The 25,889-nt window shown below is 34.5% G+C and overlaps 3 protein-coding genes across 3 annotated transcripts; all 3 read left to right on the forward strand.

Annotated features, from left to right (window-relative positions):
- The first annotated feature begins 1,975 nt into the window (after positions 1-1,975).
- On the forward strand, positions 1,976-5,687 carry LOC107632105 (putative potassium transporter 17). The gene is made up of 7 exons (XM_016335751.3): positions 1,976-2,656; positions 2,738-2,977; positions 3,065-3,115; positions 3,389-3,649; positions 4,007-4,059; positions 4,166-4,535; positions 4,653-5,687. Exons 1-7 carry the CDS (start codon positions 2,371-2,373, stop codon positions 5,501-5,503), a joined length of 2,112 nt encoding a protein of 703 aa, XP_016191237.1. The 5' UTR covers positions 1,976-2,370; the 3' UTR covers positions 5,504-5,687.
- A 125-nt stretch (positions 5,688-5,812) lies between these two features.
- SOS1 (sodium proton exchanger, putative (NHX7) (SOS1)) lies at positions 5,813-13,305 on the forward strand. Its single transcript, XM_016335749.3, has 23 exons — positions 5,813-6,678; positions 7,062-7,112; positions 7,320-7,411; positions 7,572-7,649; positions 7,728-7,885; positions 8,039-8,140; positions 8,217-8,334; positions 8,505-8,557; positions 8,623-8,688; positions 8,874-8,918; positions 9,030-9,082; positions 9,223-9,407; positions 9,551-9,598; positions 9,678-9,785; positions 10,002-10,233; positions 10,353-10,655; positions 10,895-10,992; positions 11,142-11,273; positions 11,387-11,596; positions 11,695-11,901; positions 11,996-12,257; positions 12,350-12,657; positions 12,783-13,305. The coding sequence occupies exons 1-23, from the start codon at positions 6,393-6,395 to the stop codon at positions 13,101-13,103; spliced, it is 3,516 nt and encodes a 1,171-aa protein (XP_016191235.1). The 5' UTR covers positions 5,813-6,392; the 3' UTR covers positions 13,104-13,305.
- A 352-nt stretch (positions 13,306-13,657) lies between these two features.
- Positions 13,658-17,650, forward strand: LOC107632103 (transmembrane 9 superfamily member 3). The gene is made up of 7 exons (XM_016335748.3): positions 13,658-13,974; positions 14,351-14,391; positions 14,751-15,336; positions 15,438-15,575; positions 15,684-15,840; positions 15,942-16,426; positions 17,142-17,650. Exons 1-7 carry the CDS (start codon positions 13,817-13,819, stop codon positions 17,359-17,361), a joined length of 1,785 nt encoding a protein of 594 aa, XP_016191234.1. The 5' UTR covers positions 13,658-13,816; the 3' UTR covers positions 17,362-17,650.
- Positions 17,651-25,889: the final 8,239 nt, after the last annotated feature.

The raw sequence follows: 25,889 nt of genomic DNA on the forward strand, positions 1-25,889 counted from the left end.
TCTGCTGTCGATAATGACCTGCAAACTCATCCATCGCATCCCCAGTCACACCGAAAATTTGGAACATGTCATCGATGTTTATCTTAACATCTGAGCCAATGTCGAACTGGGCATGGTCCCAGGAGGTGTCATCAGCCAGGTGGTGACTGGGGATGGAGGTACCCAGGATAAGAGTCCTGACCATGTCGGCCTCATGCTCAACACAGAATGCGTCGGATGGACTCTGACGAGATCGTATCCCGCTGGACTAAAACACAGGAACCTATAGTAGATCCACGAGACAAGAAGTGGCATACAGCCTGCAATGTCAATCACATCACGCCTTGCCGCGGTGCACAATGAGTGATATGTATGACAGAGCAGTGCAGACCCCATGACAACTAGTTGCAACGGTCAAAATCCTCTAACAGTGGCAACCATCTCAAAGGGACAAGTATAGCAGACTTGTCCGTAAACAGAAACCCCCAATGAGCATCATCAAGTAGCACTGGGCGTACTGACGAAATGTATCCAGAGCTGCACCTTCTGGAATGTGTGCAACCCTATCCTTCAGCTAGGTCATCCTCACCCTGAAAACCTACTTCGCTCCTTCCGGCTGTGGTGGCGTCGTGGTGCCAAGTAAATCCTCAACCCACTCCCACGTGTGGTGTCCATGCCATCGTTGGAAGTCTCTGGTGCAACCCCCGATCGGTTTTCCACCAGTGCGCAAACCAATGTGGTAGGCAACATCTTGGAGTGTAATGCTGACCTCACTCTATGGAAGGTGGAACGTGTGAGTCTCGGACCTCCACTACTCGACAAATACAGAGAAAAAAAAAATATCAAATATGAAATTCCTGAACTCTATTGCATGCCCAAATCCAGCCTCTCTTATATAAGGCAACAGGATATCCGGTGAGGAGAGACCCAAGGTCACACGGCGTGACAACGGTAACCGTGGTCTCTGAATTCCCATAACATTTACTCTCGCATATTAATCTCGTCTAAACCGTTAATTGTTGCTACAGATTACTAAAAATTATAAACCACCTAAATAAACAATTATATTAAATGTAACAGATACCTATTAATTAGACTAACATGTTAATTGAGAATTACTTATTTTATTTATTTAACTTAACTCACAATTCTTTATCTATTTTATTTATTTAACTTAAGTAACAATTACTTGCAATCAATTATGCACATTATAAAATCATATTAGGTATACCAATAAAACTAATATAGATCTTTTAACTTAATTTACTCACCATGCCTACCCCATTAAATAAGTTATTAAACACTAAACATCTAAACTTATTATTCACTAAAAATAAAATAAGAAAAAATCACTAACCTTAAAGTCTAAAGCTCCAACTAAATACCAAGTAGCATTTAGTCTGTTGATGTCTCCTTCGCGGACATCTTCTCGAGAGGTCATACTTTCTGAAGGAACTCGAACTAAAGCGTTGAGAACGTCACAAAAACTTAAAAAATGAAGGTTATTCACAGCAATCTCAGATGTTGTGGCATTATATAAGCATGCGAGTGTATCTTAAACGCTGAGATCCCAATCACGGCACATGTACATATTTCAGGTGCTGAGACTCCATTCGCTTTTTGCCCATATCTCGGGTGTTCAGTACCCGATCTCTGTCCTAATACATATCCTGGGTGCACCCAAAATATGACTTGGCGTCACCCAGTTGGGATCTCAAACGCTGAGATATGTTCGTTTTTGGGTTATACCCTCAACATCCAAAATATGACTTGGCGTCACCCAGTTGGGATCTCAAACGCCGAGATATGTTCGTTTTTGGGTTATACCCTCAGCATCCGAGATATGTCTCGTAATACAATTTTGTAAATACCTCACCATTTATGTATTTTCGTAAATAAAATATTTATTTTATTTAAATAAAAAAATCCCTTATTTTCTCTCAACATGGCGGACAAATTAAAATGGGACTGCAACTAATTCATCTTTTCCTCTTACATTGTAAGTTGTAACTTCGAGATCGAGAATGCTTCTAGTAAAATGAGTGAGCTACATTGTTAAACTTAAGTGGGCTGGGCAAATCTAAAATTTGTTGAGTTTTAAAAGGCAAGAATATCTCATCTCCTTCATGCTTCATTAGATCTTGGCAGTAGTTGTTGGGAAAAGGACCATTATAGAGCTCCATACCTTGAAATCACTTTGGTTTGGGAGCCATGGAGTACTTTTTATTATATTAATTAATAATTAATTTAATCATAACGATTTTCAACCAACAAGTCTTTTTGAGAGTCCAGAAATCTTTGGGGACGTGGCAAACAAGACAAAACTAGAAAAACGAGGGAGGAGCGCCAATACGTCTCTGCCACTCTGCTGACTTGTAATTCCAAGCGATCATGTCAAACGGCGTCGTACTCAACCTCCACTTCGCCGCCACTCCTCCTCCTTCTCAGGGGAAGGAGAAGGAGATAAGGGAGACACTCTTGCTGGCTTACAGGACCCTGGGAGTCGTCTTTGGAGGCCTCGTGACGTCACCGCTTTATGTTTATCCTTCAATGCCGTTGAACTCTCCAACCGAAGATGACTATCTCGGCATATACAGCATCATGTTCTGGACTCTCACTCTCATTGCGCTTGTCAAGTACGCCACCATAGCCATCCATGCTGATGATCACGGTGAAGGTATTACTTACTAGTTACTACAACTCCTTTTTCATCGCATCATTCAATTTTTCAATCTTAACCTATCTGAATTCGGTACAGGTGGAACTTTTGCCTTGTATTCTTTACTTTGCAGACGATTGAATATTGGAATCCTTCCATCTAATCAGGTATATTCTAATTCAAGTACTTATTCACGCATAGAAAGGGGTGTTGAAGCACAAACTTGGCTTGCCAAATTGTTTGAGAGAAGCATAGTTGCTCGACGACTTTTGCTCTTTCTTGCTATGCTAGGAACTTGCATGATTATCGGTGATGGCATACTTACGCCTGCAATTTCAGGTTTGGTCAATAATCTTTTCTAATAATTTGATGGCTTTTCTTATTGAAAATGTTTTCATTAACTCAGCTATGTAAATTCATTCTCAGTGTTATCAGCAATGGATGGACTAAGAGCACCTTTTCCCTCAGTAAGCAAATGTAAGTTTTAAATTTATACAGTACTATTGTGACTTTGTGAGCTTAAGTTGCAGATTCCATAGTTTAGAAAGTACAATAAAACTTTGGAAGGTTTGCTTCTTTTGTCGAAATTTTGGTTTTTTATGTGAAATACAAAGCTATAACATCTTAATGGTGCAACATAGGAAGTGATTTTTGCTTGGCAGAGTAGATTAAAGCTTTATGACATTGTCAGACAATTTACTCTCCTGGTTTATATAACCATGATTTCTGTTTTGGCTCATGCTGCTGCAGCACTTGTGGAAGCACTCTCTGCAATTGTCTTGGTTGTTTTGTTTTTATTGCAAAAATTTGGCACATCACGCGTGAGTTTCCTCTTTTCCCCAATAATGGGTGCATGGACCTTTTGTACCCCACTTGTAGGAATTTACAGCATCATACACCATTATCCTAGTATTTTCAAGGCTATATCTCCTCACTATATTTTCCATTTCTTTTGGAGAAATGGAAAAGCTGGCTGGCTTTTACTTGGTGGTACTGTCCTCTGCATTACAGGTATGTGTGTCTCTTATCATCTTGATAATATTCATCGTCATTGTCCATTGATACAGAAGTAGGAATATTATCTTTCAATTCAAGGACTTCTTTGTTTTTCTGTCAATTCATGTTATTATATTATCAACTTGGCATGCTCTGATTTGGCTATTGACTAAATTTGCTATATGAGAATTGTGCAAAGAGAGACTTGCAACTTAATGTTTGAGATGAATAAAGTGATCACTTTCTTAAATATAAAACTTGATTACTTCTAAGGGGAAATGAAAGATTTCCCTTTCTTCTGTATGTGGATGTGCAATGTGTATTTTCGTATTATCTTTCCCTTTGTTCATTCTTAATTTTTCACTTTGACAGGTTCTGAGGCAATGTTTGCTGATCTTGGTCATTTCAATCAGAGGTCTATTCAGGTTAACTTTGTTTCATTTTATTTTTTGGTATGCCTTACAAAGCTATGATTCCTTTTCAGCCAATTAACAGAATTCCCACCTTTTCTTCTTTTGTATTTGGTAACAGATAGCTTTTCTATTCACAATCTACCCATCTTTAGTTCTCACTTATGCGGGACAGACAGCATACTTGATCAAGAATCCCAATGACCATGATGATGGATTCTACAAATTTATACCAACTTCAGTGTACTGGCCTATTTTTATTATTTCTACATCAGCTGCAGTTGTTGCTAGCCAGTCATTAATCTCAGCTACATTTTCCATCATCAAGCAATCTGTGGTACTGGATTATTTTCCTCGAGTAAAGGTTGTACACACATCTCACAGTAAAGAAGGAGAGGTATACTCTCCTGAAGTGAACTACATCCTGATGGTCCTTTGTGTTGCTGTAATACTCATTTTTGGAGATGGAAAAGATATTGGAAATGCTTTTGGTATGTCAGTTTCTATTTCAGCTTTCACTATGTCACAACTTGAAAGCTGTCTTCTAATCTGTAACTGAAACTACTTGCTGTCTGTCCTCTGATGTTGGTATATGACATCTATTGCAGGTGTCGTTGTGAGCCTAGTAATGCTTATCACCACTATATTACTTACATTAGTCATGATCATGATATGGAGAACCCCAGTTGTGCTGGTTACCCTTTACTTTGTTGTGTTTTTCATCATGGAAGGGGTTTACGTCAGTGCCGTTTTCACTAAATTTTCTGAAGGTGGATGGATTCCTTTTGCCATATCATTTGTCCTTGCATTCATCATGTTCGGTTGGTTTTATGGTAGACAAAGAAAAATCGAGTATGAGATAACCCAGAAGATAAGCTTTCATAGACTTGAAGAACTTTTAGCTGACCCTAGTGTTCAAAGGGTTCCTGGAATATGCTTCTTTTATTCTAACATTCAAGATGGGTTGACTCCTATTCTTGGCCATTACATTAAGAACATGAAATCCCTTCATAAGGTCACCATATTCACAACTCTCAGATATTTATTAGTCCCCAAGGTTGATCCACATGAGAGGATTGTAATCAAGAAATCAAATCTTGAAGGGGTGTATGGTTGTGTAATCCAATATGGCTATGCAGATGCTCTACATTTTGAAGATGACTTTGTAAGTCAAGTTATTGGTAGTTTGATACTACATATAAAGAACTGCTCTGGTAATGCTGAACCTGATTCTCAAGAGATTGAGCAAGAAGTTTCCAGTTTAGAAGAAGCAAGATGTGCCGGGGTTGTTCATGTTCGCGGAAAGACTAGATTCTACATTGGCCTGAACTGTGGCTGGTTTGATAAAATCATGCTTGGTTTCTATGAATTCATGCACAGCAACTGTAGATCCGGTTTGCCTGCGCTTCGGGTTCCATTACAGCAAAGGATTGAAGTTGGAATGCTATACGAGGCTTGAAGGGTTAAAATATATTGAAGCAGTTATTCAGTAGCTTCACTTGCTCATACATAACATAAACAGGGCAAAAGATACCTGAATTGGATTAATATGTACGTCACTCAAAATTACCCATGTACTTGTATTTCTTCTTTTCAAAACCATTAACTTAGTATGTTGATTTTTGCTTCCTTGGTACCTAAAAGTCTATTGAAGCTCAACTAATCTATACAAAAGTAACTGAACCTGAACTAATTTTACTCGAATCAAGTCAACTTATGATGAGATAACCACATGCTACTCCTACTACTACTGCTGCATACTTTCTTAACTACTCTTTTTGTGAACGACTTTTTTATCTAGTGATAAAAAGGATGGTGTGTTTTGAGTTGCTTTATACAAGAAGATAAGAGAGTGTTATACTAAAGCTAAATCACGAAATGGACCGTCTAACAAAAAAGTCGAAGCAGTAATAGGGAGGGAGTCGAAGAACATGGGGAAATGGAATCAAGCGCAAGAATAAATGAATATGTTCTTAGAATAAAACAGAAACACATGGAGTTGTGTCCACTGTACAGGAAAGGGAATCACACGCTCATGTTCATATAACATGTATATTGACCTTAAAAAAGCTTCGTTGGTCTGGGATTGTTGTTATAATATTAATTCAGTCAACGATCTTCTCATTCACTCACTCACTCACTATTTATTATTTATTCATTGTCATATTTCTGTCGTGTCGTAGTTGTACTTGTAATTGGTTCATGAGTGTCCCTCAAAGGCTCAAACCATTGAAACGTGCAAATCGGATCTATATCCCACATACAAACATCATTATTGAACAAGTTGGCACCCCCCTTCTCTTCTCTCTCTTTCTGCCTGCTGAAGCTGACATCTCAGTTTGCTTTGAATGGCGGCAGTCACAGCATCGGTGATTGCTTACAAGCTCTTGGAAGAACCACAACCTTTTTCCCTTGCTGATGTTGCTGCTGCTGCTGTTGCTGCTGATGTTTCTTCTCCGTCTCCTTCTTCTTCTTCTTCTGGTAATTTTGCAGAGACTGGGAATCCATCTGATGCGGTCGTCTTCTTTGGTATCAGTATGGTACTTGGGATTGCATGCAGGCACCTCCTCCGCGGCACCAGAGTCCCTTACACTGTTGCCTTGCTCATCATTGGCATTGCCCTTGGTTCCATAGGTACCTTCCCCTCTTGTCTTATTATAGTTGACCTTTTCTCTTTCAGTATTTATCTATTCAATTTCAAGCATCAGGTTTTTGGTTTCAAAAGGGAATTTGAACCCATATGGGGAAAGTTGACTTTGCTGGATAAGGATAGGCTGCCTTGTCTGTGTACAAAGGGGTAAAGAAAAATACAGAGGAGACAACATATTTGCCTACTTTGCAATGTCATTTGGATCAGTATGAAAACGATCAAGACGAACTAAGGAATTTTTTTTTTTTTTTGGGGGGGGGGGGGGTGTTAATAATCTATACACTGTTTATATAATAAGCACCCGATTGCCTTTCATTTTTTTTTTGAAAAAAAGTGCATGACTGATTAATTGTTAACTCCTGAATAGAGTATGGTACTCATCATCGGCTGGGAAAGATTGGAGATGGAATTCGTATTTGTAAGTTTGTTCTCTTTTTATTCAATTTATTTTGGAATTTAAGCACTTCCCATTAAAAGAAAAGCAAGTGCTTTTCATTTTACTGCTTTGAAACATGCGTATTGACATGAAATTTTGAAAATCTTCCAACTTAAAGAGCTTTGATCATCACTGCTCGTTCTTTAAAATTCATTGAAGGAACTAGGAATTCTACTTTTTTATATGCAGGGGCAGAGATTGATCCAGAACTTCTGTTGGCCGTTTTTCTTCCTGCTCTCCTTTTTGAGAGCTCATTCTCAATGGAAGTTCACCAAATCAAGGTTCTTTTCCCCGAATTTTTGTATTACTACAAACTGACTTTAGTTATAAAGTGATACTGTTATGCCACTTCCTAGCTCATATATGTATGCATGCTTGTAATATTGTTTTGCTTTCAGAATATTGACTGAACCTCAGTTTCCGTTTTGGTTGGTGTTGTAGAGGTGTATTGCTCAAATGATCTTACTAGCTGGTCCTGGAGTTGTGATTTCAACCTTTTGTCTTGGAGCTGTTTTGAAGGTATGTGAACCAATGTGTTCATATTTCATCGGTGATGTGATACTGATATGATTTTGTAACCCCCTTGGCATAATGCAGCTAACTTTTCCTTATAATTGGAGTTGGAAAACATCACTATTGCTTGGGGGACTTCTGAGCGCAACTGATCCTGTTGCAGTTGTAGCTTTGTTGAAGGAGCTCGGTGCCAGTAAAAAACTAAGCACAATAATTGAAGGCGAATCCTTGATGAATGATGGGTATTCTGATTTAGTTCCTTTTCTCTTCATTTAATTGGGATATAGGAACTGGCTTCAAGCCTTTAACACATAGAATGAAGTGATAAATGATATTCTTTTAGAGAAGTCTTTTCAGTTTTCCTTTGATTAAGCTCTATCTTCATTCTTTTCTAGGACGGCTATTGTGGTTTATACTTTATTCTATCGGATGGTTCTTGGTAGCACCTACAATTGGGTTGATGTTATCAAATTTCTAGTGCAAGTCTCATTTGGAGCGTAGGTTTCACCTTCTTTGTTGTTTTACCGGCAAAAATTATTTTTGCTTCTGTGACCCTCTCTGCTCTTGCTCCAGTGTAGGAATTGGTGTTGCTTTTGGGATAGCATCTGTTTTATGGCTTGGGTTTATTTTTAATGATACAGTGATAGAGATTTCCCTTACACTTGCCGTTAGCTACATTGCTTACTTCACTGTAAGTTGCTTTTGAACTTGGATTAGTAGTTGAAAGATTGTATTTGTACTATGAATAGTTATTAATTTATTGCATGCATGATGCATCTTTAAGTAAGATGAGAGGTTATATCTGTTAAAAACTTGAAATCTTACAATCATCTTTGGTTTTTGTCCTTAATGCTTCTATAGGCTCAAGAGGGTGCTGATCTATCTGGTGTTTTGACTGTCATGTCGTTGGGAATGTAAGTCAATCTTTAGCATTAATCTCTTAATATTTGGAAATCTAGTTTTTGAAATTTTTCTACAGGTTCTATTCTGCATTTGCAAGGACAGCTTTTAAGGGTGAAAGTCAACAAAGTTTACATATCTTTTGGTATACTTCTTGCTTCTACTTGTTTATATAAATTATATACTTATAGGACATCATTCTGATTTTCCTTATTTTCAACAACATTCATTCTAGTGATGATAATAGGAAATAGATAAAAGGAATCTAATTATCTAAATCTATGTAGAACAGTAAATACTTATTTTACTGACTGACTTTATTTTCTCCAGGGAAATGGTTGCATATATTGCTAATACATTAATTTTCATCTTGAGGTAAGATCATAAATGGATTCTCAAATCATAACAATCAATTGATATAACTTGTGAATCAAGCTTTTCATGCCCTTTTTTATTGTTATTTTTTATGTTATCTTCTTTTTGCAGTGGAGTTGTTATAGCTGAAGGAGTACTTGGTGATGACAATGTCTTCCATCATGGTAGTATTTACCTCTTAAATTATCTTCTTTGCTCAGTAGGCCATTGATTATACTCTCACTTTTCCATTTAGTTGCTCTTGATAAAAATGTATGTTTGTTGAGTCTAAAAGACTCACTGCAAATTCTTGGTTCTGTTGAAGGAACATCATGGACCCACCTCTTGCTTCTCTATGTTTATGTTCAAGTGTCGAGATGCATCGTAGTTGGTGCATTATTTCCCTTGCTAAGGTATTTTGGATATGGCTTGGATTGGAAAGAAGCTAGTATTCTAATCTGGTCAGGATTGCGAGGGGCAGTTGCCTTGTCACTTTCATTATCAGTCAAGGCAAGTATTCAATGACTAATGAAAGCTGCATTTTTTAGCCAAACACTTCATCTCCTTTATTGCTAATTTTCTGAATTTCTTTATGCACATACTATCTTATTATTAGTTTAATCTTTTAATTATTAAATTTTGGGTTTGTTCAGCGTTCGAGTGGTCGATCACTTGAATTGACTCCAGAGACAGGAACACTGGTATGTTCTGGGTTTAGGATTTAATTATGACTTTACAAGGACATTAGATTCATCACTCAAATACCTTTTGCTTGTGCAGTTTGTTTTCTTCACTGGTGGTATTGTGTTTTTAACACTTATAGTGAATGGTTCGACAACACAGTTCGTTTTACACTACCTTGACATGGACAAGTTAACAGCTGCAAAGGTCAGCATTCCAGATCTTCTAAGTTCAGCTTATCTTCTAGCTCTAAGGGATAAAACATTCTGTTATCTCATGCATTAAATGGTGCCTTAATGCTTCAATTTCTATCTTACTTGTGAAACAATATCTCCACTCTGATATAAGGATATACCTTCAGAAGTCTTGTCTTTCAAGTTATATTTGGCCTTTGCCCTAATAATTTGATCGTATAATTAACAGAAACGTATCCTTGATTTCACAAAGTATGAAATGTTGAACAAAGCACTAGAAGCTTTTGGTGAACTTGGAGATGATGAGGAACTAGGGCCTGCTGATTGGGCCACAGTGAAGAGATATATCTCCTGCCTAAATAACATTGAAGGTGAACGTGTTCATCCTCACGGCCCATCTGAAAGTGATACTAATCTGGATGCTATGAATTTGAAAGACATACGAGTACGCCTTCTCAATGGTTAGCAACTTTTACATTATCCTTATAGTCTGAGTATGATAGTTTTCTAATATTATGAACTTGATTGCTTCAACCACATTAGTATCATGACTAATTTGAGAGCTTGTTGCTCATATTAGGTGTCCAAGCTGCTTACTGGGAGATGCTTGATGAAGGACGAATTTCTCAAACGACAGCTAATATTCTAATGTTATCTGTGGAGGAGGCAATAGATTTGGCTTCACATGAGCCTCTATGTGACTGGAAAGGCTTAAAAACTAATGTTCACTTTCCAAATTACTACAAGTTTCTTCAGTCTAGTATGCTTCCACCAAAATTAGTTACATACTTCACTGTGGAAAGGTTGGAATCTGCTTGTAATATTTGTGCTGCGTTTCTTCGTGCACACAGAGTTGCTCGACAACAATTACATGACTTCATAGGTAGTTTTTTTTACCTCACTAAGTTTTGGCTTTTTATCTTACGAAATACTATTTGCAGCTTCTACTCTTTTTGTTGCCTCTATTCCATACAGTTTCTTCTCCTTGACTTGCTGTGAAAAATAGAAAACAAATCTTGTATTAATAAACACTGTAAATCCTGGTGACAAGCACCCTGGTTTACAAACTATACAATATATAGTGTAGTTGCTGATTTTCTCTGCATAAAACTTCTTGTGTAGGTGAAAGTGATGTTGCTTCTGCTGTTATCAATGAAAGCATTGCAGAAGGCGAAGAAGCACGGAAGTTCCTGGAGGATGTTCGTGTAACATATCCTCAGGTATGCAAGTTAAAAAAAATTATCCTCCAATATTATCTTGGTTTCGAATCAATTTAAATTTCATAATCCATCTTTTTTTATTGTTAAAGAGGGTTAAATAAACTCTTTTTTTTTTTTGGGCTCAATTTGATGTGATGGCTGTCATTCAGGTCTTAGGAGTTGTGAAAACAAGGCAAGCCACATATGTAGTGCTAAATCACTTAATTGAATATGTTCAAGACCTTGAGAAGGCTGGGATTTTGGAGGAGAAAGAGATGTTGCATCTGCATGATGCTGTCCAGGTATCCTCTGGTGATATTCATGCTTTTCTCTTCATCTGTTACCTTAACGGTTTGCTCTTCTCTGGAATTATAATTGTGTTGTTCATCAATTAATGGATTTGTTTATTTTTCAGACTGATTTAAAGAAATTACTCAGAAATCCTCCTTTGGTGAAGCTTCCTAAAATAACTAGTATGCATCCTATGTTGGGTGCTCTGCCTTCTCCGGTTCGTGAATCACTTATAAGTGGTACCAGGGAAATGATGAAATTGCGTGGCTTGACACTATACAAGGAAGGATCAAGATCAAATGGAATTTGGTTAATTTCTAATGGAGTGGTAAAGGTAATAACTAAGAAGCCATTATTTTTATGAAGTTCGCATTATGTTATCTGATTAAACATTCCAAAGATTAATGCTTGGAAAATATTTCGGTCTCTCAGTGGGAAAGCAAGGTGATAAGAAACAAGCACTCTTTCAATCCAACTTTCTCACACGGGATCACATTGGGTCTTTATGAAGTGCTGACAGGAAGGCAGTATATCTGTGATGTCCTCACAGATTCCGTGGTGTTCTGTGTCTTCATCGAAGCCGACAAGATAGTTTCATGCCTTGGATCAGACCCTTCCGTGGAAGACTTCCTGTGGCAGGTATGAGTTAGTTAGTTTGCTATGACATTAAATCATTAACGCCCTTATTATATGTTTTGGTGCTATGCTAAACTAAGTTAATCATGGTTTTCAGGAAAGTGCTATTTTCCTTTCGAAAGTATTGCTTCCCCAGATATTTGAGAAAATGTCTATGCAAGAACTAAGAGCCATTATTGCTGAAAGATCACAAATGACAATATACATAAGAGGAGAGACAATAGAAATACCGAATCATTCGGTCGCATTCTTGCTAGAAGGATATGTCAAAACTCAAGCTCGTCAAGAACTGGTAACAGCACCAGCAGTCCTGCTCTCTTCACAAGGGAATCTAAGCTTCCACAGTTTGTCAAGTTCAGGTATTTGATCTTACTGTCTTGAAAACTTTTGTGATTATGGATGAAGTAGAAAATGAATTTGATAAATCTTTTACCTTGAATTATACATACAGGTATCAGGGAAAGTAGTTTTTCTCATCAAGGATCGTCTTATCTAGTTGAAGCTAGAGCAAGGGTAATCATATTTGACATTGCAGCATTTGAGTCTGATTCTCCTCCTGCTAGAAGATCAAATTCGTTATTATCACATTCCATGGAACATCCCCATAGAACCTTACGTAGCAGAGAACACAGCGGTCTTATGAGCTGGCCTGAAAACTTCTACAAGCAGAAGCCCCATCGGCACAATTCCGAAGGGAACGGCCGACAAATAACTAATTTGTCTGCAAGAGCAATGCAGTTGAGCATCTACGGGAGCATGGTATGTTGGTTTCATGCAATTCAACATGCCATTTATTGTTTAGTAGTTGCTTGATCAGCAAGCAATGACAATTAACATGGAATGCTGATGTTGTTGTGTCTAACTTGATTTTATTTTGATGGAAGGTGGAATTACGGATCCCTGGCCGGAGCCGAAGTTCGACGAGCAATCAGACTAAACCGGCTCTTAGTTTGTCATACCCAAGCATTGTGCCACAACAGGGGCGTCCACTTTTGTCAGTAAAATCAGAAAGTGCTGTCACTGCAAACAAGGGCCGTGAAGTGAGTGACTTAGCACAACAAAATGCTCCAAACCAACCTCTACAAAACACTGAAAGTAGAGTGCAGCATCATGGAGATTACTCAAGTGATGATGATTCAGTTGTTGAAGAAGATCTTCTTGTCAGGATTGATTCTCCAAGCACCCTATCTTTTCCCCATTCTTGACTTGAAGGAATGGGACAGTAGCTGAGATATGTAGTTGTTTTGTTTAATAAATGATGCTTTCGTAGAAACATTTTTGTACATAATATATTTGTAAGCGTGAAATTAAAGCTTATGATTGATCATGTAAACTTTGCAATTCTAAAGAATGTTGATTTCACCGTTTTCTTGTGCAGATGAATAAAATTTTGATAAGAAAAGAAAACTATCTTGTTCATCTTAGTTTGGTTGAATTCTGACTTGACCTTTCCTTTTAATTATGAATCTCTTCTTAGTTGTTTTCCCTTTTGCAAAATCTTTTATTAATTTCCATTCAAATGTTTTAACCACTAAATGCACAAATATAAATTAATTATCACATAATTGGTGAACTAGATTTTTTACATGGATAAATATTAAAATAATTTTAATTTTACGACTTTTGAGTCACATGACTCGTCACATCCTTTTGTCACCTTCGAAAATAGAAGAAAAATTATTGAAACAAAGAAGATGAAAAAATGAAAAATACAAACTTACAAAGGCAAAAGGACAAAACACTATTATAAATTTGTCTTATTAGTAAAAATTTATAATTTTTTTTCTCTGTTAATTAATTTGGTCATTTACCAAAATCTCTCTCTCTCTCTCTCTCTCTCTGATTTATTTCTTATCTGATTGAAGCTTGAAGAAAGCAGAGAAACAAGAAGATAGAAAGTGCAGGGTGTGTGTGCGCCATGGGAAGGGCCCAGTTCTCGACGCTGCTCTTTTCTCTCGCGATTCTAGCCTCTCTCCTCGCAACTCATGTCAGATCCGATGCTTCAAACCACCGTTACAACGAAGGTGACCCTGTTCCTCTCTACGCCAACAAAGTCGGTCCCTTTCACAACCCTAGGTATGGCCCTTCCCCCCCGCCGATCCGTTTCGTTCCTATTCAATCTCCTCATTTCGAATCTCTGATTCTGAAATTGAAGATTCCTTATTTATAGGATCCCATAGGCGTCAACTGCGAAATGATTCCGTTTCTTGAGTGTGCATGTATGTGTGTGAGACTGGCGTTGGTGTCTGATTCTATGCTTAGTTTTGTTTTGGCTTCTTCTATTTTTCAACGATTTGAGCCATTTTCGGTGTTTGGTTGTGTTCAAAATGTGATATTGTTTCAGAATTCTTGTTGCTTTTTATGGTATTGAGGTGAAGTTCTTATGGGTTGTTATGGTCTGTCTATGTTTATCATTCAAATTTCTTATTTTATTTATCTGTTTGGTTTTCAGTGAAACTTACCGGTATTTTGACCTGCCATTCTGTTCAACAGGTAGGTGCTGAATTTATTCTTCAGCTCTTGGTATTTATTGCTCGCTTTAACCTTTATTACTGTATTTACTGGTTTTAGTAGAGCTTATGCATCATTCTCTCTCTCTCTCTCTCTCTCTCTCTCTCTCTCTCTCTCTCTGTAAGTATTAATGACAAATGTGATTACTTAACAAGGTAAGCATGTGAGAGATGAGTTAGACCCTGTCTAGTTTCCTCTTTTTTCTAAAAAAAAAATGGAAGGCTTATTCATTCATCTATCTGAACAGGGAATAGGGCAATATGCTGCTTTCTTAAGTCATTTTCCTGCTTGTATTAGATTCTTAATGTATGTATCCTGAAAGGAGTAAATTTGCATGCCAGGTCATGAGAAAGAAAAGACTGAAGCACTTGGTGAGGTGTTGAATGGAGACCGCCTTGTGAGTGCTCCTTATGTTCTTGACTTCAATAAGGATAAGGACTCGGTCTCTGTCTGCAAGAAGAAGCTCACAAAGAAGGATGTTGCTCGGTTCCGAGAAGCAGTTAAAAAGGATTATTACTTCCAAATGTACTATGATGACTTGCCAATCTGGGGATTTATTGGAACAATTGACAAAGAAGGGAAAAATGACCCCAGCGAGTATAAGTATTTCCTTTACAAGCACATTCAGTTCGACGTTCTATACAACAAAGATCGTGTGATTGAAATCAGTGCCCGCATGGATCCTCATTCTGTTGTGGACCTTACTGAGGACAAGGAAGTTGAAACTGAGTTTCTTTATTCTGCAAAATGGAAGCCAACAGATATTCCTTTTGAGAGGAGAATGGAAAAATATTCTCAGTCTTCTTCTTTGCCACATCACTTAGAGATTCATTGGTTCTCAATCATAAACTCCTGTGTAACAGTTCTTCTTCTGACTGGTTTTCTGGCCACCATTCTCATGCGTGTCTTAAAGAATGATTTTATGAAGTATGACTTGCTATTGAGCACCGGATTATAATCTTATTACTTAGAGCGTTGCTCTATTAGTTTTCTTTTTCTTGTATCTTATCTGCTATAATTTCCCACAGATATGCACAAGATGAGGAAGCTGCTGATGATCAAGAGGAGACAGGGTGGAAATATATTCATGGTGATGTTTTCCGGTTTCCAAAGAATAAATCATTGTTTGCAGCTGCCTTAGGTTCTGGTACTCAATTGTTTGCTCTGTAAGAATCTTCTAATGCCCTTTTACCCTGTCTATGTTGAAGCTTGTTTGCCCAATATAAGTTGTAAACTTTATCAAATGTCATTTCTATTTCCATTTGTTTGTGCAGTACCATTTTCATTTTCACTCTTGCACTGGTTGGTGTATTTTATCCCTATAACCGAGGAGCTTTATTTACTGCACTGGTGGTCATATATGCTCTCACATCTGGCATTGCTGGCTACACTGCTACTTCCTTCTATATTCAACTTGAAGGGACTAATTGGGTACACATGGATTTATGCATTGATGGTTGCCAATGGTTGGATTTTATTGATAAAATACCTGTGAATGAAATTATTTCTAAATTTATTTTCTTGTTTTACAGGTTAGAAACTTACTGCTGACAGGATGCCTCTTTTGTGGCCCTCTGTTCCTGATGTTCTGTTTCCTTAACACAGTTGCAATTGTTTATAGCGCAACTGCTGCTCTGCCATTTGGCACAATTTTGGTGATTGTCCTAATATGGACATTGGTAACTTCACCATTACTTGTCTTGGGCGGTATTGCAGGGAAAAATAGCAAAGCCGAGTTCCAAGCACCTGTCCGCACTACAAAATATCCCCGAGAGATTCCTCCTCTGCCTTGGTACAGGAGTACCATCCCCCAGATGGCAATGGCTGGATTTCTACCATTCAGTGCCATCTACATCGAGCTGTACTACATTTTCGCTAGTGTTTGGGGCCACAGGATCTATACTATTTACAGCATACTTTTCATTGTCTTCATTATTCTCTTGATTGTCACTGCTTTCATCACTGTGGCTTTGACATACTTTCAACTTGCTGCTGAAGATCATGAATGGTGGTGGAGGTATGTAATTTTGCCTTCTGTTGTAATTTAAGAATTTTACAGTTCATATATCCTTATATTATGATTTTCACTATATATAAATATTATCTTACATAAATCAGAAGTTCAGTTAGTTTTTATATCCTCTATATACTTAGTTTAAAAGGAAACTGCCAATGACTAGGAAGAGAGTAGAAAATAAAAATTTGTACTAATATAGAGAACAGGAAAGAGCTTTCCTATCTTCAAACCCACACCCCCCCCTCCCCCTCCCCCTCCCCAAGCAGGGCCCCCCGCCCACGGGGAAATGTTCCACTTTCCTAATAGAAACTTAGAAAACATAGGATAAATATAAAATTAACCTTGGTATTCTTTTGTGGGTGGCATTGTGAGGTTTTCATTGATGGATTGATATTTCGGCATTCTGGACTAATGCATACAAAACTTGGAATTAGTTGATTATTTAGTTGGCATTTTGGATTTGATTCGGCCTTGGCCTAACACTTGTATTGGATCTGATCTGAGGCCCATTGACCCAATAGTGCCACCAGTCAAGGCCTTAGTATTGGGTGAGCTGAGGAGCTAATCACATAAATGTGTATGTTTTTTGCCAATTATTCTGTTTCTTCGAAATCTTTGCTGTTCTAAATCATTTGAAGATAGCAGCACTTTAAACATTATAGTCCCCTATTTAGCTTTTCTCGTCCTGATGGAATGGTGATATATGTTTTTTTAGGTCTTTTCTGTGTGGTGGATCAACTGGTTTGTTCATCTACGGCTACTGCTTGTACTACTACTATGCACGATCAGATATGTCTGGTTTCATGCAAACTTCGTTCTTCTTCGGCTACATGGCCTGCATCTGCTATGGCTTCTTCCTCATGCTTGGCAGCGTAGGTTTTCGTGCCTCGCTGCTCTTTGTCCGCCATATATACAGGTCCATCAAGTGTGAGTAGTTATGTGGCTGAACTTTAACTTTTTGGCAAGTTTTATAGTATTGCTGTTAGCTGAAGAGAGAAAAAAAGTTCTATGATTTTTCTTCTTCTTCCTCCTCTTCTCCTTCTTCTTCTCTTTCATAAGGTAGGTTATATATAGTGTACCTGAGAGCAAGAGAAGCATCGACTCCTTCCCTGAAATGGTGTCATGTTCCTTTTTGCTCTTTAACTGCATAGGCTTGGCACTATAGGAATCTTTTTGTAACCATGGGATTTTAATATTTGATTAATTAACTGTAGTTCACTGAAATTTATTTGACGTATCTTGTATCAGTTAATTTCTTCTTAGCGCTCTGAAACTGGAAATGATTTTTTATGCTAATCCAGATAGATATTTATTGAAGGGCTTATTTAATTATGATTTACAACATATAGGAAATATATTCTAACTAGCAAATGCTCTAGGTGCCTTATTAATTATTTTAACAGAAAAAATGGTTTGCATAATTGTCATCAGGAAATATATGAATTAATTTTGGCGCAAGTGTATTAACATTTTATTTTCACGAGAAAGTTAAGTCATTTTGTCTAGGGGAAAATAACGGAGCACAATCATTGACTTGTGTCTGAAATAAAATAACACTTAAATTACAAAGATTTTCCAGTTTTACTAAAACAAGTTCAAGAGATCCATTAGTTTTGTGGGACAGTGAGAATACTTCCAAATTTAAGTTGATAAGCCAGGTATTAGTTGAGTATCAAATAATCTCACAAAAAAATAGAGACTAAGTTTTGACTGACAAAGATTAAAGATTTCAGAATTTTTCATCCAAAAATTCGAACTCCCAATTTGAAGCCGGAAGTCAAATGAAATGTGTAATCAAATTCTTACTAAGCCAGTCTCACGTTGCTTGAACCAAAGCCGTATTTATTACCAGAACCATGTTAAGGAGAAAAGGAGGATATGATAAAAATTAGAAAAGAAGTATGGGCCTAAAGGTAACTAAAGTAAATTGATGATTCTTCTTCTTCAATCTTCATCAATTCTTTTACCAAGTATATATATATGAAGAGGGTCATTGATTTGTAATCTTTGTTAGGCAAGGAAATATTTCTTTTCCATTGATTAAGATAATTGTCAGCACTTTTTGATAGTCAACAATGGGAAAGAAAATTCTCACCACTTGATGGTTGAAATTGTGAACTCTTATTGCAATTATGGGGTATAGTGTCTCATAACTTTACTATTGGGAAGGACAGAGTAATCCTGTTTAGGATTTAAGTGTGCCTATACCTATTATCAACATTTAAAAATACCTATACTTTAGAAATACTTATCTAAACTCATTTAGACTACAGGTAAGAATAAAATGCTTTTCAAATTAGCAAAATTTAAGAGGAGTCTCTAAGTTAAACAAATTCAAAATCAGGAAAAGAAAAGTTATTATTCACTTCAATATATTGGCTTTATTTTTTAAAGATAAATGATCATAAATTCTTTTTTAGTTATATACAAATTTTAAAATGTTAAATGTGGACTAGTTTGCATAGATAGTGTTCTGCTGTCCACATCTTACAAGCTCAAACCGTATTATTTTGATAGGAAGCTATAGTTTTTGGTGAGACACTAGGTGATCATTTAACCCAACTTTAAATGATTTTATTATATCTTTCACTATCGCTTTTACAATTCACATGCTTGAACCACAATGATTTCATCCTAGCAATACCACTCGTAGGGACTATCATAACAAAGTTCCTATATAAAAAGAAAAGGAGAAATAAAAAGCTTTTACAATTTTTTCGATTTAATCTTACACATATCACAATACACCGTGCTTCTACAGTTAGTACAGTTATCAATAGCATGATTCTGAGAATGGAACTGGACCGGTTGGTTCCACTGAATTAATTAAGAATTGGTTTTTTGATCGGTTCCATTGACATGAAAAATTATCTAATAAAATATCAGTAAAAAATTGGTTAAATGAACGGTTAGTTGATAAATCCTCTGAACCGATCTGATTTTTTGATAGTTTCTGATTCAGTGTTAATCTTTTAAAAATGACAAAAAAAAAAAAAAACAGAGTTTTTCTCTTTTTTAACAACTAACCCAATAAGTCAATAACCTTAAATTTGTGAGAGTTGGTTATATTATTATTATTATTATTATTTTATTATTATTATTATTAAGAAAAAAATCAATTGCATGCCAACTGGCGTTACTAATCGTCATCCTGCTAATTTTTTGATAGTCAAAGTATATCCAAAATTTGATTCAAATGTAATTTATGTTATTGTGGGTTGTATGTAATGTTTTTTTTTGTTGCATTGATTGTATGTAATGTGGAACACTTAATGATGATTATTATTATAACTTGTGATTAGTAGTATTTTTTGTTTAGTTAAAACATGTTTTTTCTGCTATGAAAAAATATATATTTATTATTTATGTGTGTTTTGATTTTTTTTTAATTATAAATTTTAATGTTTGAACTTGTTTGTAAATTTTTAATAATAAATTATAAATAAATTATTATGTAAAATTGTTAAATTTAAATTTTATTAATCTAAAAATTATTAAATTTAAATATTTAAAATTATATATTATATTTTTAATAATTTTATTTTATATTCTAATTCAATTTCGATTAGACTATTAAATTATTCAATTAGTCATTTTACTAATTCATTGACCGGTTTAGTTTTTCGCAACATTTTAACTTGAGTATTATGGCAAGTTGGGAAACGATAGTAACCGGTAGTTAAAGTTAGTAACATGTAAGTGTGTGTTTGGATTACAGTTTGCAAACGGGAGTTTGCATAAAATTGATTTTGCAAACTTGATTTTGGTCAAAAGTAGGTTTGTGTTAAAGTGATTTATGTTTGGTAATTTTTGTATCAAAATGGATTATAGTAAAATAAATGTTGTTTGGCTTATACCATTCAAAATCACTTTTAGATAAAAAATTATTAAAATGGACATCAACTTAGATTTTTTTTTATATTATCCTATTGTTTTAATTTAGATATTTAAATAGATTTTATTAGTTAATTTTATAATAAAATTAATATTTACTTACTAAAATAAAAATAACATATAAAAATAGACAAAATATTTTTTTAAATAAAAATAAAAATTATATATTATATATATATATATATATATATAAAAGAATATTTAATCAAATATGTTACATTTTTTAAGTATTAAATGTTATTTTAGTATTTTTTTACATCGTACTCTTATTCTAGTACTCTCAATAATCTTATTCTTAATATTAATTTGAAATCCAACGTTTATGATTTTATTATTATATATGATTAATTTTTTATTTAATTTATCTTTTTTAATGGAATCATAATCTATATTATAAAAAATTACACTAAAATATAGTATAGGAGAATTACAATTATAAAAGATAGTACTGAAAATAATAAAAAAAATTAAATATTTACTTTATAGATCGAAACAAATTTAAAAGTTCTTAATGATCTTTTTATATAATATATTTTTAGTATTTTTAGTACTCTTTTTTTAGTATGTTATAATTTTTTACTATTATTATTATTTACAGTTAATTTTTTTATTTAATTTACTTTACTTAATAGAATTAATAAATCATATTATAAAAAGATAATAACAAACATAATACACAAAAATCACTATTATAAAAGTGTATAATGTCAAACAAATAGTTAAAAAAAATAAAAATAATAAATAATAGAAAATTAGAGCTCATATAAATAGAAATAACAAGAATTTTATAAATAATACAATAACATATACAAATGATAAAATTGATAAAAAGTAAATAAAAAGTTAGTATCTATGGCTAAAAGCCCGTTAAAAAAACGCAGAAGCTAAAAATAGTTGCTTCTTGTAAACGCTGGTTTTGGTAGCAGAATCACTTCTGCGTTCATGAGAAAAAAATTTACCAAACCAAAAGTTGAAACTTTCAAGAAATTTAAACGTGCTTCTTCCCTTCCAACGGGTTTCCCAAACATACCCTAAATCAGGTTAGAAGTTAACTAAAGCTGTTAGAACCGTAGTTAGATAGAGGTTAGAGTAGTTGCTATGTAGAGTAGCTGGGTAGCTCGAGTTACAGTTAGTTGATAATTCTGTTATTCCATTATTTTCTGTTCTGAATGAATGAGAATCAGAATTGTCTCTCAATAATAAGCGCTTATTAGTGTATTTCTCAATCTATATGGCATAATGAGAGACGGAAAGGGAGTCAAATTGAATTGATAAAGAATAATTGAAGGACGTAGATACATTACACGCCAAGGGAATGATCTTTTGATCATTTGAAAAATGAAAAGTCCTTATTCTTAGCTATAACTTGGATTCTGTGAAAAATGTGATGTTACTTATTATTAGTGAGCGGGTCCCGGCGTGCCATGGACGACAAGTTGGTCCCACCGACCCAATTGCTATGGCTAGTTTCGGCCAAAGCGTGTTTCAACAGCAACCAAGTCAAACTCACTCACTCCATCTTTTTTAATTTCTCAATGAATTTCAGATGAATTCACTTCAACACACCACTGTGGTGGTAGGAACTAGGAATGCACCTTTGAAATCATTACCCATAATGATTAAACATAAACTTCTTTCTCTCTCTCGGTCAAAATACAATCCTTCAATTCTCTGTCTTCAACCGTTGTTTCTTTTATTATTATTCTATACTTTTTACTGTGCACTATTAAAAGAAAGGTAATATATACATGAGGTATGATAAATAATGGAATGTTATACCATAGTTATTTGCACAATTTTCTAGTCCCTATTTGCAGCACGCATGAATATACAGATATACTTGAGACAGCTAGCCGATTTTCCGATCATCTTTTATACTATAATATCGTAACGGTTCTCCAGTAATATTATTCAAATGGGACAAAAAGGGGTATCTTAGATACAAATATATATTTAAATTTGTATTCACTTAGTGTGCCATAATTTGGTTTTATTTATTAGTAGTTTCTTTTCATCTTAACTTGTCTCAAGTTCGTCTTTTTCTTTTAATAGCCTAATAGTTTAATACTTTATGCCACAAATTTGGTATAACTACACCATTTAAGCTTAGCTTTATTTAAATTGCATATTCGTTTAAGTATATATGATAGGAAAAGTATAGGAAAACACCTTCTTATAAGTCAACATCAACCAATTTTATTATGATTTAAATTTTATAAATAAATAAAAATTTAAAAATTAAAATTTAAAATTCAAAAAAGGTTCTATCTATATTTATTTTAATCACATTTATAGTACACAGTAAAAACAATCCATAAAAAATTTAATACATTTTTCATTCACTTAAAAACAGTCAAATCTCTCTTTCCATAAATCCGCCGTCTTCACGCAGTTTTCGGCACCGCCGTCCACCAACCACCGCCGCGTCTTTCATCGTACTGCGCGGCCTCTTCCTCACGTCTCGCCGCCGTCCTTTTTCGTTGGACATAGCTGCATAATCCTGACGCATCTGCACCACCGAACACCATCGCAGCCTCCATCTGTCACGCCAGACAGTCACCCCACGGCTCTCCTTCCGTCACGACACAGCCACCGCCAAGCCCCCATTCGTGATGCGCAATCAACTACTCCGATCCATGCGCGACTCCTCCACGCGCCATGCGCGGCCTTCGTGGCTTCCTCCACACAATGCGCCACTGCGAATCTCCCACCATTCACACAACGCCGTCTAATACGTCGTCACCGACTACCCTGCGGCTCTTCTCCTCCTCCTATTTGGTTTTGAATGATTCTTTTAACTAGTTCTTTATGTTTTTTTTTTCTAAATTTCAGATGATTCTTTTTATTAGTTTTGGATGATTCTTTTTTCTATGTTTTGTATATTTTTTTCTTAGGATTTGGATGATTCTTTATCTTATGTTTTGGTGTTTTTTTTTTCTTAGAATTTAGATGATTTTTCATTTTATGTTTTAGTGTTTTTTTTTTAGTTTCGATTTTTTTTTTTAAAAAAAGAATTAGGGTTTGCGTATATAATAGTGAGCTAGTGATTGGTTCAGTACCATCCAATCATCATAGAATTAAATCAGAAAAACTCAAATGTATTTTATTGTGAATTATAATGTATAACTTACTATGATGCCATACGGACACGGACACAGAATATGCCGATAAATGAATTTTAAAATTTTATAAGATACGGAGACACGTATATATATATATATATATATGATATTTTATTATTTTATTAATATTAAAATATAAATTAATTTTTTAATTGTTTTTAGTATTTTATTTTAATTACATAAAATATTTACAATATTTTTTATTTTAATAAATAATAATATATAATATTTTAAAATTTATTTTAAGAATACATGTTAAGAATAAGACTGTACACGCTGATACGTGATAGTATTTAGGTATGTCCAAGCGTATTTGGAGTAGAATTTTTTATTTTTTGTTAAGATACGGTTGGACACAACAGACACGTGTATTGAACCAGTGTCGATAAGTGTTGTGTTTGAAATGTGTCTAATATGTAGATACGACAACTCAGCGAAGTGTTCGTGCTTCATAAATTTAACTTACTATGCATAAAAGTTCTCCAATAAATAAATTAAATTTAGATTAAGAAATGTTTTCCACAAACAAGTCATTTTTCGAAACAAATCCATACAAGTCTCTTTAACCTAATTCACCTCACGCCCTACTATCTAACCAACTTTTCAACCAATGCGCGAATATATAACTGCCTTTTTCGAAAGGATTTCGTTTTCGTTTTCGAATTTTTTCAATATTTTCTATCTACGTTCTCTTCTATCTCTTCGTTCGTTCTTTGTCGTTTTTCGCGATTTCTTTCGTTCTCTACGTTTTTTAAATCAAGCTCTAAAATCAGTTTTAAATAGTTATCTCGTTGTTGAAAACAATGAATGATTCAAGTTCAGATTGTCAATTGAACCAGAGCGAAGTAAATTATTGTTTTGAATCCAATCAAGTGGCTGAGGTGTGGTTCGATTCTAGTTAATGTTTTCGTTAGTAGTTTATGATTCTGTAGGTGAATAATATTGTTTTAGTTTGTGAAAATTGTTGTTCATCGTTGATAGTTTGAATTAAATGTAATGTAGGAGTTCTATATTAAAGAAAATATTTTTGTGTATTTGCAGCAAATTTCGGTGTAATACTAAGATATTTATGTGTATTGTTTAAGAATTTTCAATGTATATATACTGATAAGTTATGCATAATTCAAAACTCTTCTTCTCTCTCCTCTTCATCTTTTGTTGCTTCTTCTTCTTCTTTTTCATCATCATCTTCTTCTTCTTTTATTATTCATCTTTTTCTTCTTGTTTTACCTTCTCAAGTTTCTTCTTATTTTATTCTCTTAACAAAAATAAAAACAAAAGAAGAAGAAGAAACACAATGCTAGAAAATTACTTAGAAGATGATGAACCTACATTCATTCAACTAAAATAAAGAAAGAAATAAGAAAAAGAAGAAGAAAAAATACAGCATTAAAGAAAATATTTTTGTGTATTTGCAGCCCATTTCCGTGTAAAACTAAGATATTTATGTGTATTGTTTAAGAATTTTCAGTGTATGTGTACTTATAAGTTTTGCATAATTCAAAACTCTTCCTCTTCTTCTTTCTCATCTTCTGCTGCTTCTTCTTGTTTTTCATCATCATCACCATCTTCTTCTTTTTTCTCTTATTCATATTTTTCTTCTTATTTTATATTTTCAAGTTTCTTCTTGTTTTACTCTTTTAAAAAGAATAAAAATAAAAAAATCAAACAAAGAAGAAGAAGAAACACATAATGCTGCAAAATTACTTGAAAGAAGATGAACTTACATTCATTCAACTAAAAAGAAAGAAAAAATAAGGAAAAGAAGAAGAAGAAAAAAATTGCAGCATTAAAGGAAACATTTTTGTGTATTTATATCCAATTTCGGTGTAAAACTAAGATATTAATGTGTATTGTTTAAGAATTTTCGGTGTTTTTGTACTGATAAGTTCTGCATAATTCAAAACTCTTTCTCTTTCTCCTCCTCATCTACTGCTGCTTCTTCATTTTTTCATCGTCATCACCATCTTTTTCTTCTTTTTTTTTCTTATTCATCTTTTCCTTCTTGTTTTACCTTCTCAAGTTTTTTCTTGTTTTATTCTCTTAACAAAAATATAAAAAAAATCAAACAAAGAAGAAGAAAAAACACATAATGATGTAAAATTACTTGGAAGATGATAAATTTACATTCATTCAACTAAAAAAAAAGAAATAAAGAAAACAAGAAAAAGAAAAAAAATGCAGCATTAAAGAAAATATTTTTGTGTATTTGCAGCAAATTTCGATGTAAAACTAAGATATTTATGTGTATTGTTTAAGAATTTTCGATTTTTTTGTACTAATAATTTCTGCATAATTTAAAACTCTTTCTCTTCCTCCTTCTCATCTTCTGCTGCCTCTTTTTCTTCATCTTCTTATTTCATTTTCTCATAATTCTTTTTGAATTCAGTTTCAAAACTTTCTTCACTTTTCGCAACAATTTTGAGAGATTTTTGAGAGATTTTGAT

Source organism: Arachis ipaensis, chromosome B3 (assembly GCF_059453495.1).
Source record: "Arachis ipaensis isolate K30076 ecotype BB chromosome B3, ASM5945349v1, whole genome shotgun sequence".
Lineage (NCBI taxonomy): Eukaryota > Viridiplantae > Streptophyta > Magnoliopsida > Fabales > Fabaceae > Arachis > Arachis ipaensis.

Coding starts and splice junctions, on each gene's coding strand:
- LOC107632105 (XM_016335751.3), top strand. CDS start 2,371: ATGTCAAACGGCGTCGTACTCAACCTCCACTTCGCCGCCACTCCTCCT. Junction 2,978..3,064: donor ACTTACGCCTGCAATTTCAG/GTTTGGTCAATA, acceptor ATTCATTCTCAG/TGTTATCAGCAATGGATGGA. Junction 4,060..4,165: donor TCAATCAGAGGTCTATTCAG/GTTAACTTTGTT, acceptor ATTTGGTAACAG/ATAGCTTTTCTATTCACAAT.
- SOS1 (XM_016335749.3), top strand. CDS start 6,393: ATGGCGGCAGTCACAGCATCGGTGATTGCTTACAAGCTCTTGGAAGAA. Junction 7,412..7,571: donor TGGAAGTTCACCAAATCAAG/GTTCTTTTCCCC, acceptor TTGGTGTTGTAG/AGGTGTATTGCTCAAATGAT. Junction 9,599..9,677: donor CTCCAGAGACAGGAACACTG/GTATGTTCTGGG, acceptor TTGCTTGTGCAG/TTTGTTTTCTTCACTGGTGG.
- LOC107632103 (XM_016335748.3), top strand. CDS start 13,817: ATGGGAAGGGCCCAGTTCTCGACGCTGCTCTTTTCTCTCGCGATTCTA. Junction 14,392..14,750: donor CCTGCCATTCTGTTCAACAG/GTAGGTGCTGAA, acceptor TTTGCATGCCAG/GTCATGAGAAAGAAAAGACT. Junction 15,337..15,437: donor TTAAAGAATGATTTTATGAA/GTATGACTTGCT, acceptor AATTTCCCACAG/ATATGCACAAGATGAGGAAG.